Raw genomic sequence first — 15,206 nt, 5'->3', positions numbered from 1 at the left:
ATCTCACTAGTATAGGTTACTTAGCCACCCAGGGCATTGGTACACCAGGGGTCCCCATGGCCTGCGAAATGTAGGGTGCCACCCATGAGAGCCCATGCAAACTGTATCTGCAGGCCTACCATTGTAGCATGCGTGAAAAGGTGAATGCACCCTTTCACCACAGAAATAAGGCTTGCCTTATATCTTGGTCACTGCACTTAAAGACTGTAAGTCACCCCTCTGCTAGGCCATTCAGTTCAAGGGCAGGGTGCATGTCTCTAAGTGTGAGGGTATCCTTGCATGAGCAGGGTACCCTACAAGCCCTAGACTCCATTCCCTGGGCTTTTTAAGTGTGGGGAAGCCATCTTAAGGTGTGTAGTGGACACTGGGCGAGACACGAGTGGTCCAACTACATAATGGCTTCTCTAAACCTAGGCATGTTTGGTATTAAATATGATGGAATCCTGCAACTTTACTAGTTGCATGATCCCCTATACTCTGGGGGTTTCTTAGAGGATCCCCCAGTTCTGCATGTGCAGCCTTACGGGGTCTGGCTGCCAGCCCACGATGCTGCTGACCCCAAACACTGTTCTGCCCTCCTGCTGGAGAGCGTGGCTCAGGCAGAGGAAGGCGGAACAAAGGATTTCCAGCAAGGCAGAGGTGTGATTACTTCCCACTGTGTTTTAGGTGTCTTAGGACTAGGGTGGCGGTGCCTCTGAACGCCACCCGACTGCTTTGAAGGGCAAATTTGGTGCCCTCCTTGCATAATGCAGTTTGCACCAGTTCAGGAACCCCTAGATTTCGCTCTGGTGCGAAACTGCACAAAGGACAGAGGAATAACCACCTCCCGTGTCCAGCTCCTCCCCTAGGGAGGTGTAAAGCGCTCTGCCAGGTGGTCACTTGATTTTGCCATCTTGAAAACAAGATGTGCAGAGGCCCCGAGGAGCATCTGACTGATTAGGCCAGGTAGATGACATCCCGGACTTCCTCTGATAGGTGGTCACTTTCGAGAGCGACCAACCCCCTTTTAGGGTTGCTTAAGGGCTTCCCCGAGGGTGGGTCCTCAGATTCGTCGAGCAAGACTCTATAAGTCACTCTCTACAAGACATCTTCTGCTCCTGGCCTCTGGAACCACTGCTGGTCTGCTTTGGAACCGAAACAAGTCTGCTTCTGGTGGGAAGGCTCCCAATGCAACATTGTTCCTCCAGATCCTGCACGAATTCTGCAACATCCAAGGCTGTGCATCCTCCAGGGTCGCTAGGACTCTGTTTCCACCTGGAAGCACAAAAGAATCTCCTTGGAGTGAAAGAGTCACCCCCTTGCATTCGCAGGCATCTCAAGGCAACGTTGCCTGAATGCTGGGGTCTGCTGTCCCACAGACATCGAAAGGCTCTGCATCACAGGTGGTAGGTCTGTGGACTTCTCTGGGTCCTGCTTGTCTTCCGACTAACTTGGGAGACTGTGGGTCCCTGCTCCTGCCACTATGCCAGAACCCCTGTGCACCACAACGGTTACTCTTGCCAAGGTTTGCTGACTCCAAGATCAGCCCCTGTCGTGCAGCTCCTACGACGTGGAACTTCTGTTTTGCTATGCTGCTGAGGTCTCCTTGTGACTCCCTGTGTCCATCGCCTGTGGGTCACTCATGGGGGCTCCAATGACGTCTGCTGGCCTTCCTGCATGCTAAGGGACAGCCCTGACTCCCCCCTTCAGGGTAGAGTCTCCTGGACCCTGCTGGTCCCCAAAACTCTGCAACTACATCTTCAGCACCTGCTTGCATTTGCTAGTGCTTGCTGGTGACCTGGCTGGTCACTGACCCTCCTGCAATCCGTCAACCATTGGGGCGACGGCTTGTCGAGGACTCCTAGGATCTTCCGCAGTTCCTGGACCTCGCAGCTGGACTTCTTCCTCCACCGACTTTCAGGAACTTCACCTCTAGGAGGGTGGGCATTGCCACCTGCACCACTGGGGCACCTCCAAGGGTGCTGGACTCTGTCCCCTTCCTTTTCATGTCTTATACATCTGTAATCCGTCCCTGGGTTCCACCGACCTGATTCATGGGTCGCAAGAGCAGCTGGACAATCCGAGGCTTCCACTGACTTCAGAGAGAGTCCTTTCTCCCCTCTGCATACAGGTCCCCTGGTGTTGGTATTCCTGTCTTCTGGGTATCCTCGGGTGGGGGCACTCTCCAACCTTTTTCTTGTTTGTTGGTTTCCTCAGGGTCCACTGGGAAGGGTCCTGAAACACACAAATTCCAACCACTCCTTCCCTGTGTTAGTCAATGGGACGACTGGGTAAGTAACCACTCTGAACCTGGTCGCTGGGGGCACAACCTGTACTTAACTCTGGTGTTTTCATCTACCCCCAGCCCCTAGCTCACTACCACACTTACCTTGGTTGGGTTTACTATTTAGCATTCCACTTACTTAGTATATGGTTTGCCCCACCCCAAAGTCTCCCGGAATATTTTATGCTATTTCTGCTTGTTATTCTGTATATATCTTGAGTAGATATCTCCAAAGGGAGTTTCACCAATGCTAGTCTAGTAGTCCTGTAATAAAGAATCCTTTATGTTTGCAACACTTGTGTGGTTCTTTCCTGTGAGTAATTGTCTGACTACTGTGGGATTGCAAGTGCTTTACATTTCTCCTAGATAAGCTTCAGCTGCTAGTCTCAGCTAACCCTATAGAGCTTTTGCTATCTGGCCACCTATTCACTATCACTAAGGGTTGCCTGGACTCAGTGTAGGGTGCCACACCATAAAATGAGCCAGTCTCCTACAACATTAGTAAGGGCTTCATCAAAGGGCAAAAGATGTTCAGAAGAAGAAGCCCCAGGGTCAAGCACCTCTGACAGGAAGTCAGTCCTGACTGCCACCGAAGGAAACTCGAGGACCTCGGCCGCTCTTCACACCACCATTGAATAGAATGCTCCCTCCTCTGTGGCCACGGTAGGGGGAGAAAGAATGCCGGTGTCAAGGGAAGTATCTAGACTACTGGCCTCACCTCGGTCCATCTGCCAGCCCTTGGGTTCTCGGAGCTGGTATTCCAAAGGGTCCAGCAACTGCTCCCATTCCTCACCGTACCAAAGGAGTCCCCTGCTGACCCCGTGGGGCCCATGGGCACTCCAGCGGAATCAGACTGCCCCAATATAAGGCACATGCCTCATAAAACTCTTGGAGTCTGACAGGGGTCGCTCTGGCTCCCAGAAACGTGGGGAGGTGCGGAACTGACCCAGATGCAGGCTCTGAAGATGGAGGCCTGGAACGACAACAGTCCTTTTCCCTAGTCTTATCGGCAGACGGACGGACGGGGAAGTTGAAGAACGCTTGTTCTTCTTAGACTTTGCCCTGTGCCTGGACTTACCCGACCACCCCGAGGACTTGGAGCGGGACGATGATGAATTGGGGATCTGCATACGTTCTCGGGACATTCCTCACGACCGAGATCGGGAGCGATGCAGCGCCGAGCCCCAGTGAACTTTAGTAACCACTCCCTCAAAGCTTTCGGATTCATGGCCTGGCACTCGGAGCGAGACTTCGGGTTGTGGTCGAACTCCAGACACCACAAGCACATGAGGTGCAGATCCGTCACAGACATCGGCCAATTACAAGATCCGCAGGGCTTTAACCCGGTCTTATGTGACGACATCTCGATGAGCCTGGAGCGTAGACACTCAAAAAACTTCGAAAAAAAACAGTCAAATATGACTGAGTGGTAGCTCGTCTTCGAATCAGTGCTGGGTGGCGTGAAAAGAACTGACATCAGTGAGCCAGGGTGGCACCTATATAGTTCCCACAATGTCATATCCGGCACGCACAACGCTGTACAATAAGCCGAACAACGCGTAGGGGTACTGCTCAAGAAAAGTCTACAGATCCAGACTGATGCCTGGGAGAAATTCTAAGGTAAGGAATCTGCAACAAGATATCTCCATCAGATAAGTAGTTTCTTTGCTTATGTTGGTGACAAAGAATAAAAAAATGTAACTTGGAGAAAATCTCTCATTTGTTTTTTTTACTCAAATATATTCTTAATTGAACATTAAGCCAAATAATCTGCCCAGGTGACCTACCCGGCTTTCATCCTGCTTTTCATTTTAATTTGGGAAGCTTGCACCTGTTGTGGCAAGATGCATGATTCCAAGTCTAGCTTTTTGCGCAGATCAGAAATGACCTGCAAAAGAATAAACATGCAATTTTGCTTAAAGACATTATTTAAAGAAAACAAGATTAGCATTAGAGGAACACATAACAAGTAAAATCTGATAAAAAGCATCCATTAATATATTCTAGATAAATCTTTCATATACAGCATGGCAGGTAAGTAAAGGTGCTATGATGTCACATCTGCTGACTGAGTACAGAAGAAGTGTAAGACTTGCATGGCATCTAGTTTTGCACCACTAACTTGAAATCTCTAAAGATTGACATTTTACAAAGGTTTGTCGCTCTGGAATCTTAACTGCATGTGTATTTCATTCAAGACTGATAACAGGAATCCAAATTTAGTTTTCTTTAGACTCACTCATTTTTGATTGTCACGGACTGCACAGATACCAACCATTTGGAAAGCCAATACGTCTTGTCTATGGAAGAGCTATTGGATTTGCCAATGTGTTTAGCCATTTCACTCATCAGGGTGATGCTGTACAGCATGCCTAAGTGTGAGCAGCATAGAGGAGACTGGCATGGAGTGTCGTAGAGTGGAATGGTGAAGAGTGAAGTAGAATGTTGTGGAGTGGCAGAGTATCGTGTATTGAAGTGGCACAGTGTGGAGTCACGCAGCGTGGCATACTCTGGAGTGGCATAAATTAGAGTGGACTGGTGTAGAGTGCATTGGCGTAGAGTGTTGCAGAGTAAAGTGGCATAGAGTGCAGTGGCATGGACTGCCCTGGCATTGAATTCAGCTACATATAATGCAACATTGTAGAATGCAGTGGTGGAGATTAGAGTGGTGCATAGCAGAGAGGACTGGCGTGGAGTGTTGCAGAGTAGAGCAGAGTGACAGAGCAGAATGGCGTAGAGCACAGTGACAGACTGGTGAAGGTTTGAGTGATGCAGAGGGCAGTGGCGTAGACTAGATTTGAGTGACAGAGTGCAGTGGTGTAGAGTGGCACTGAGTAGCATAGAGTGTGCAAAGTAGAGAATATTGCCATAGAGTGCAGTGGCGTAGAGCTGAGTAGTGCAGAGTAGAGTGGCCGAGAGTGCAGGTTTACAAAATAGTGCCAGAGTGCAGTGCAGAAGAGGGGTGTAGAGAGCAGTGGCATAGAGTTCAGTGATCCAGAGTAGAGTGTAGTGACAAAGTACAGATATGTAGAGTGCACTGGTTAAGAGTAGAGGGACACAGAGTTCAGTGGCAGAGTGCAGTGGCGCAGAGTGGAGTAAAGTGGCATAGTGTGCAATAGAGTAAATTGTTTCAGAGCAGAGTGAAGTGGCGTAGGGTGGAGTGGTGCAGGGTAGAGTGTAGTTGTGTAGAGTGGCATACTGTGTAATGACGTAGAGTAAAGTGGTGTAGAGTGCACTGGCATAGAGTCCAGTGGTGCACAGTAGATTAGATTTGCGTACAGTGAATTGACGTAGAGTGCAGGGGAACAGAGTTGAGTGTTACAGAGTAAAGTGCATTGGCATAGAGTGTAGTGACATCGAGGGCAGTCTTGGTGATTCGCGTAAAGTGGAGATGTGCTGTGTAGATTGGTGTGACCTAGACTGGAGTGGGGTACAGTGCAGAGGCAAAAACTGCAGTGGGGTAGAGTACAGTGGCTAAGAGTGCATTGGCATAGAGTAGAGTAGTACAGGGTAAAGCAGAGAGGTGTAGTGTGAAGTGGTGTAGAGTGCAGTGTCATATAGAGGAGTGCAGTGGCGTCGGGAGGAGTAAAGTGGAGTGGCGGAGAGTGGAGTATTCATGGTGTGGTAGCACACTGTCATTACAGACAAAACATTTTCAACTGAAATGACCATTACATTTGCACAGACATACAGTTTTACTAATAACACTAAAAAGTGCACAAACGAAAATGTGGAAATTGCATCACCTATTTTAATTATCTGTTTTGATCATATTAAAGTATTTGTTTCCAACACACTTCAGAAATAAAAAATGTGCTTAATTTGTGTGTTCATAATTCTGATATATTGGGAAATAGTTACACAGTTCATTTAAATGTTGTCGTATGCTAGAAGAAATACCTCCAGTATCCAGCACGATTGTCACATAAATCCTCTCACTCTGAAGTTAGAGAAAGAAAAGTAAACATGCAACCCTGGAAGACAGCCTCTGACATTCGACCTCGGTCTTTGAATGCACAGCAAACGTGATGAGAAAATAATGGAAAATGGATTTGTGGAAGGATACAGAAAACATGGTTTAGGCAACAGGAGGGATGATCTAAACCTGGAGAGCCCTGAAGCAATTAAAGCCAGAAAACGGAAAGTCAGAAAGTGTGAGTTACAAACCACAAAGCCAATTATAATTAACAAGCGGAATGCATTCTTAGGTAAACTTTCTGAAAGTCCCCAAAATGTCTTTAGCAAACCGAACAGCTGCGCTGTATGGTAGGCTGCGACCTAAAAAGAAAGGAATTTTTTGTGAGTGAAAGCAGAGCTATGGAATTTAACACCAAGGTCTGTAGACCTTTGCGCTGATCAAAACACATTTTTAAAAGTGGTGGCAGACATGTAGGAGATCAAAGGAACACCACAGGTTAATTGAACACATATTCTCAATCATCTTTTGCATAAGAAATAATAAAGCAAACCTTAAAGAAGGATAACACTCTCACAGCCTCCTCTAATTGAAAAAGCAAATGGGGGAGGGGGCAGGGGTGTCAGGGGCATCAAGCAGCTGACAGATTCCACAGCGTAACCTATGCTGCTGATCCTGTGCATAAAATATCCAAAATGGTGGCATGCAAATTGATAAGCGACATCTCTATGACTACTGGGTATAAAACGAAAGGCTGGTCTCCAAGAGTATCATTTGTGTCAGAAAAGCCATGCAATTACGGCCATAGCCATTTTATTTGTAGCTAATGATGTTTAGAGGATCCAAAGAGGTTTTCCTAGCAGTAGGATCTGAAAGTGCTCATTTAATAAGCTTGGAATACAGCAACAGAGCAAAAAGTCGTTCATGAAGTGGTCCATGAAAGGAAGAAGTACCTATGTATGTTAAAGATTTCAGCTGCTTAAGTATAGAGCTCCCATCACTTTCACCTTCGAAATTTGACCATTAACATTTCCCTTTGGCAAAATTCAAACTATACAATTGTTCCCTCCAGAAAATATGGAGTTATTTTATAAAGAAGGGGAGAAAAAAGATGGCATGCTCTCCCATGATAGTAGGGGGCACTAGCTTCATTTCCGCACTGAAAGCAGCAACACAATGACTTGACTGGAGCCATTAAGTGCCCATCCTGGCGCACCAACGTCTGTTCCTGGTAAATTTCTTCTGTGCCCTTAGAGGTCGAGACAAGGAATGATGAGAAAAATTAAGGGAGTGTTGTGCAACAATCTAAATTGGAACCTTGTTAATGTGGCCTATGACTGATCTTCAGAACCGGGAGTTGTGAGAGACCTGTGGGGAATCTGCAGGTAGGGAGAGAATCCATGAAAAAGACTGTTACCACTTGCATGTAGTGATCTGAAAGAGTGGTCACACAAGGAGGTCTTGGAGGACCGTACATGCAAAATGGTCATCCCATCTCACCTCTGAGTCAAAGCGATAATGCTTGGTGAAGGTATGAAGGGACATGCAGGTCGCCGCGCAACAAATCTCAGCCACAAGTAAACCTCTGGCTAGTGCAAAGATGGAACACTTCATCACAGTAGAATGCACCTGGATTCCCTATGACAGTTCCTTCTTTGCAAGGGCAAAGCACATATTTATACAATATATTATCCATTGGGATAAAGTCTTCTTTTGGACGCCCATGTCCTTCTTGCTGTGTCCCATAGAATAAGCCAGTCTTCAAACCATGGTACAGTTGATGTAAAACCTATCTGCTGTTACGGGATCCCACTGGTGTAATTTCTTCTTCTTAGTGGTAGAATCAGAGGGAGAAAAGAAGATAGGAAGGGTAATTGATTGACCAAGATTGCTTTAGTCTAAGGACCATCTTATCTGGAAAGAAGCATGTGTATAATGGAAGGACACTCCTTGTTTGTAACTCATTGATTTCTCGACAAGGTAACAGCTGAAAGAAAATCTTTTAAACTTCAACAATATCAACTGACCACTCCAGGGCAGGTTGAAAGGACCATGAATATTATATATATATAAAAAAAAAATAAAAAAAAAAACAAGATTTAAGTTCAATTGGGGCATGATCCATGGACTTGGTAAAAATATATTTTTACCAGAAACTTCAAAAACTTCATTAGGGATGCCTGATCTGGATAGTAGAGAAATGAGGACAAGGCTGCAAAGTATCCACTGACGATGCCCACCGCACAGGCCTGCTCGGTAATTGAGATTGCAAACCTTAGGACTTCCAGCAGGTAAGCCTTAAGTAGATCAACATTCTGCTTCACACACTAACCACCAAGAGGTGTGCAATTCTCACTTTTTTTTCATAATCAAATTTTCACCAAGTAAAGATCAGGACTATCCGTCTTCTGCTATTGACTATAGGCAGCAGCTATGGCGTATGTGTGTAGGAGATGTAGCTACAAGTGAGTAAACTGCAACAAGGAGGCAGCAGCAGGACATCAAGCGGCGAGTACGTTTAAGCAGCATTGTGACTTGGATATGTATCTGGATTTGGAGACCCCGAGGCACAGTGGCACCGCACGGAGGCACAGTGAGAGGTGGGGTCGCGAGAAGGGGCCGGGTGCACTCGGCCCGAAGGTGCACTCTGCACTTAGAACCCAGAGCCTTTAACCCCTCGAACCCCAACCCTCTTCTTTCCTTTAAGCCTGGGAGCTGGCTGGAACCACTGCCATATGGAGCTGCCCTGTGCCTGTGATATATGTGGCCACATACCTAGGAACCAGTGACTAAGGCCCTCAATATGACCTTGGCAGTAAATACCGAATACCGCAGTGCTGACTGCCGCCAGCACACCACCGCAAAGGGACATCTGTCCGCCAGAGCATGACACATACATACAAAACCGACAGGAAATAGCCACAACCACAAATCCGCCAGACCCACTGAACGTGATAAACTGTCGGTACTACCACCCATACCGTTACGCCACCAATACTATGCCCTCCAAATAATGACCCACAAATCACCCCAGCGGACATTCATTGGCGGTGAACACCGCTGCGGTGGATATGGCCACCCAAATGCAAAAGAAGACAACATTGGCCAGAACAAAAAACCTACAACTGACACAAATACACATACCCCCACCAACAGCACTATAAAACATACCCACATCACCCACAATCCTTTGCTAACACGGGAAGATGGCTACACTTTGCTACGTTAATCCAAAAGAGAACTGCACACACATATCACAACTACCAATTCATCCGACACGCATCACAGACACCACACAACCCACCACATCACACATCACCTTCTGCACAACGTACACACAACACACAACTCCCATGTCCACACAAACGCACCCCTGTTTCACAGATGAGGAGTTGCGGATCATGGTTGAGGAAATAGACAGGGTAGAGCCACAGGTGTTTGGAGCACAAGTCCAGCAGATATCCATTGCCAGGAAGATGGAGCTATGGCGGAGGGTTGTGGACTACATCCACGCATAAAGGACAACATAAGGAAGAGGTGGAACGCCCTACCGGGGAACGTGTGTTCCACAGCAGCAAGGCACCAGCTCACGATCATAAGGACTGGCAGTGGATCCCCACCTCCTCCCCTACAGCTGACAGCATGGGAGGATCAAGTCTTGGCAATCCTGCATCCTGAGGGACTCACTGGAGTAGCCAGAGGACTGGCACTGGTGAGTCACATTTACTACCTATCACCCCCGCATACCTGCATGCTACCACGACACCTCACCCTGACACCCATCACCTCACTCCATCCCACACAGTCCACCACCACAATTACCAAAATGAAATCTCAAGCCCTGCATGCGATACCCCCTGCATGCCATACCCACTGCATGCACATCCCTTCCAGCCCTGCATGTACACCCACCACCAATACATGCACAGCATGGAGAACTAACAATCCCAGAATTCACAACCATACACAAACAAAGGTGGCAGGGCAACAGCAATAATTAGGGGAAGCTAGTGATGCAGAATATGTTGCAGACACGTAGCATAATACACCACTTACATCTCTACAGGTGCCCCAGCCAATCTCAGCGGTGAGGAGGTACCATGGCTACCCAGTCCCCCACCAGAAGATGCCCCCAGTGATAACAACAACTCTGGAGCTCTGGATCTGGATGAACTCTCTGGCCCATCAAGGACCGCTACCCCATCCCACACCCAGTCCACTTCAGAGCCTCCCCCTCAGAATCCAACACCACAGCAGCCACCCAATGTCCCCAGACCTCTGTCCCCAGGACACATCAATCAATAGTGTGCCCACCTGGACAGGGACCCCAGTCCACATCTCACAGGCAAGACAATGAGGGTCCTGGGGTCAGTGGGAGTGGGCACATTGTTCAGGGGACACAGGCACAGGGGGCCAGGGACGGTCGGAGGTCAGCTGTGCACCAAGGGGAGGACAGGCTCAGGGAACAAACTGCCCAGGAGGCACTTACTAATGTCCTGGGGGCTTACAACGATCGCAGGACAAGATGAGTCAGGTGATAAACATCATGCAGGAGAACCAGCGGCTGCAGGGAGAACACCACCATGAGATCAAGCAAGAATTGCAGGCCCTGAACACCCCCATGGTCTCCATTGCAGGGATGCTGGGTGACATGGCCAACATCATGCAGGACTACACAGCACACCAACAGGCCCCTCCCACTAGCCAGTGTACTGACCAACACTCAACACCTGCTGCAGGTAGTGGACAGGAGGCCCTGCCACAGGACCCACAGGCCACCAGAACCCCTGCCCCTGCAGAAGGTGAACCACCTTGCAAACGGTCCCTGCGACCCAGACAGACACCAGAGACAGTTGCCAAGATCAAGACCACCGCAAGGAAATGAGCCCCTCCTGAGTGTCTGCCCTTGAGGTCCACTGTGTCAACTTGTCCATTTTGAATTGCCATTGCTCCCCTTCCTATGGCCCCTTGGACACTGGACCTGTGCTACAAACAGACTGGCCCACTACACTGGACTATTCGTAAGCATCACCCCACTCTATTGTACTTTGAATTGTATACACATCTTTAATAAACACACTTGCACACTTGAGTAATAGTGCTTTATCTGAAGGTAATGTACAATGTATTGAAGTGTAATGAACTGCATGATCCTGTGCAAGTGTCCAGTAACATGTTGATCCATCCACAAATGTGTCTCAGCAGTCTGTGCACATTACAGCATTACACTGGTGTAACCACAGCAACATCTGAAATAAGGGAAGGCATAGGTGACAGTCAGGTGGGATGCAAAGGTAATGACTAGCATTATGCTACAGCCACACAGCACAACACTGAAATGGAGAAATGTTTAGTTCAACAGTCTTACCTGAGTGTCACTGAAAGTACTGCTGTATCATATTAGTCCTGTTGTCCACATCCTCCTCCTCACTGTCCCCAGTGTCCACAGCTGCATTGTCACCCCTATCCTCCTGCAGATAGGGCACATGACGTCTGAGGGCCAAATTGTGCAACATGCAGCACACAACAACAATCCTGCAGACATTCTCAGGGGAGTAGCATAGGGATCCACCTGTCAGATGGAGGCACCTGGACCTGACCGTCAGGATTGTTGAAAGTCCTTTCAACAATCCTCCTGTTATGCCCATGAGCATCTTGTACCTATTATCAGCCCCCGTTCTTGGACTCCTACCACGGGTCAGGAGCCAGGATTGGTTTGGGTAGCCGGAATCACCTCAAGAAGTGAGGGACACACATTAGCCCTGCACAACTGCATGGGGTAGGACTCCTGAAAGCATACACTGACATACATTGAGTGGGGACTCAGGGTCACCTATAAGCCACACCCTGTGCTTATGTAGTTGTGCCATCAGCTGTGGGACACTGTTATTCCTCAGGAATAAGGCATCATGCACCGACCCTGGATACTTGGCAGTGACGTGGGAGATCTACTGGTCAGCAAGGCACACCATCTGGAGTGAGTGGAAACTCTTCCTATTCCTGTACACTTGTTCATTGGCCCGGGGGGCGGGGGGGGAGTCTGAACTAAGGCAATATGGGACCTGTCAATTGCCCCGATAACATGTGTTATATGTCCCATTGCATAGAATCCAGCGTTCACAGTGGGTAAATCATCTATCTGGGGGACTGCAATGTAGATGCACATGTGTTTGAGCAAGGCTGCCAAAACCCTTGCAAGCCCAATAGAGAACATTGGCTGTGACATTCCTGCAGCCAAGCCCACTGTCACATGGAAAGAGCCATTTTTCAGGAAATGGAGCACTGAGAGTACTTGCACAAGAGGGTGTATTACTGTTGATAGGTGAGTATGATGTTCCTGTCCTTCAGTGTAGCCAAGTCCACAAAGGGCCTGTACACGGGTGCTCGCCTCCTCTTCCTATTCCTCCACAGTGGTTGGTACCTAAGAGACCCAAAGGTAAGAAGGGAGTGACAACAGGAACCATGAAGAGACTACAGCAGTGTACACAGTATATGCTTGTATGTTGGACAATGGAATTGTCTGGGTGTGTACATTCGACTACAATGACGCACTTAATAATCTGTACATGTTTACTAGCATTAGAGAATGGCAATCGCATGTCCTGTATGAAGAGACAGGTGGAAATAACGTCACTCCGCCGGCATTCACGTCACGCCATGCAATTATTCATTGGCTAACATGGCCATCTACGGAGTATGGGAACCAATCATGATCAACGCCAGCGGTGACTGTGTTCACCGCAGCGGACGTGACCACAATTTTCTTTCTACAACTTCACTTGATTCCTGAATTTCCACAGGACAACATCTCCACTGGGTGTGCTGCTGTGATCCGTGTCTGGAACCTGCCATGGCCCGTGCAAAAGGAGAAAGGGCCCCAGCCTTCACGTTGGAGGAGTTAGAGAGGCTCGTGGATGGGGTCCTACCCCTGTATGGGAAGTTGTATGGGCCTCCAGACCAACACATGAGTACACCATGGGTACGTTGCATGTAACATGGCTGCAGGGAGATGTGTGTGCCTGATGAGGGGCAAATGCAGTTTGTAGGCCATATGTTTGACAGGATGGATTGTCTGGTTCATGGTGTCCCACTGTTTGTGTTTCCTCTGCAGGTCAGCGCCCATCAGAAGAAGGGGTTGTGGCATGCCATCGCTAAGAATGTGCAGACCCTGGGGGTCTATAGCAGGCGGAGCACCCACTGCAGGAAATGGTGGGAGGACCTGAGCTGGGCCCAGAAGACCGCAGAGGCCCAGCTGGGGTAGCTTCCCAACGAGGGAGGGGTGACCCCCCACCCCTGATGGCCCGCATACTGGAGGTGGCCTACCCAGAGCTGGATGGGCACTTGAGTGCATCACAGCAGTCACAAAATGGTGAATACAGTGTGTTTGACAACCATCTCTGTTGCCTGGCATGGGATTTGGGTGCAGGGTACCAGTCAGTGGATGCCCCAATATGCCAGTTTAGACATTGCTGCGTGGTCCAGCTTAGGTTAATTGGGTTAAATGCACATTTTTGATGGCTAGGTAGCTGGCTTTCCATGGCAGACAGGGTTTAGTTGGACCCAGTTGGTGTGCAGTTGGCAGTATTTGGCTCCTACCTGCTGTGGTACTTAGCCAATGGTATGCCAGTGTGGTCTATACTGCCCATTCTCAGTCTCAGTGTGTGACAGTGATGTGTATGCCATCTATGCTGTTGGTGCTGTGATTGACCCTATGCTCCCTTTCTTTCTCCCCCCTCTCCTTTTGTCATCCTGTCCATGTGTGCATCAGCATCATCTGGCGAAGGAGCAGGAGCACCAGCGAGTGAGGGAGCTGCAGCCTACCGGACCCAGGAGGCAGAGTCCACGGACACATAGGGGGCCAGTGGGACGGAGGGCGAGCAGAGCACCCCCGCGTGAACAGGAGCTGATAGCACTGACTGATTCCTTCTCCGATGGGAGCTCCCTGGTGGTGGCGGACCCCTCAGGAACCAAACCAGCTACAGGTTCTACCGCCACTCCCCGTACCAGCACCGCCCTCCCAGTAGCCCACCACCGAGTTCCCCGCTCACCCAGGAGGGTGGACATCTTCTTTGCCCAGGCACCTCAGTGCCTGCCCCAGTGAGCCCGCTGCCCTCAGTGAGGAGGCTATTGGCCTCCTGAGATCCATCTCTGTAGGGCAGTCAACCATAGTGAATGCCATCCAGGGGCTAGCATCCTAGATGCAACAATGAAATGCCTTCCTGGGCATTCACAGTGGCTTGACGGCCCTACAGAGTTCGTTTCAGGCTCTGGCCTCTTCACTGATGGTAGCCAGTGTCCTTGTTTCTTCCGTCCCTCCTCCAACTACCACTTCCCAGTCCCAGTAACCTCACCCCAAACCCATTCCACACACACATTGAGACAAGCATTCACACAAAACATCACACAATACTTGCACAGACAAACACAGCCAGCACACTTCAGTCCACAAGCACTCAGAGCCAACATACAGATGCGCACACACATCATCCACTGCCTCCACTGTCTCCCCCCTCCTCCCTCAGTCACATCCGCACTCACATCTGCATGCACTGCATCAACAGTCCCTGAAACTGCCACCTGCACAGCCTTGCCCACAGTCACCACAACCACAGTCTCGCAGACATGCACCCCACACACCACATGCGCAGTCACCGCCGCCAACATCACCACCACCTCATACAGCACACCCACCTCACTTGCAGACACCACCACAACATCCTTCTACACGTCCTGTTTGACCTGCAGAACGCGTTGCTACTTTTCTTGCAGATTTTCGAAGCAGCAGACGGGCCGGAAGGGCTGTGGCCGAGTCAGTTGTTGTCTCCTTCTCTTCTCTGCGGGTTTTCAGCTCAGCAGTGCTTCTTTCTTGATGTCGTCAGTAATCTGAACAACTGGGTTCAGGATCGCCCCTAACTACTAAATTTAGGGGTGTGACAGGGTCAGAGGGCAGTAGCCAATGGCTACTGTCCCTGAGGGTGGTTATAACCTCCTTGTGCCCACTTCCTCGGAGGAGGGGGGCACATCCCT

General features: G+C 49.1%; 1 protein-coding gene across 1 annotated transcript in view; it reads right to left on the bottom strand.

Annotated features, from left to right (window-relative positions):
* FANCD2 (FA complementation group D2) overlaps positions 1–15,206 on the bottom strand; it is a 1,182,674-nt gene that overhangs the window by 996,365 nt on the left and 171,103 nt on the right. The window contains exon 12 of the mRNA XM_069206781.1: positions 4,051–4,151. Coding sequence (XP_069062882.1) covers positions 4,051–4,151 — 101 coding nt within the window. The remainder of the gene's footprint in view (positions 1–4,050; positions 4,152–15,206) is intronic.

This window comes from Pleurodeles waltl, chromosome 9, assembly GCF_031143425.1.
Source record: "Pleurodeles waltl isolate 20211129_DDA chromosome 9, aPleWal1.hap1.20221129, whole genome shotgun sequence".
In the NCBI taxonomy this organism is placed as follows: domain Eukaryota; kingdom Metazoa; phylum Chordata; class Amphibia; order Caudata; family Salamandridae; genus Pleurodeles; species Pleurodeles waltl.
Note: the sequence above shows the minus strand (reverse complement) of the source record. Positions and strands in the feature narration are given on the sequence as shown.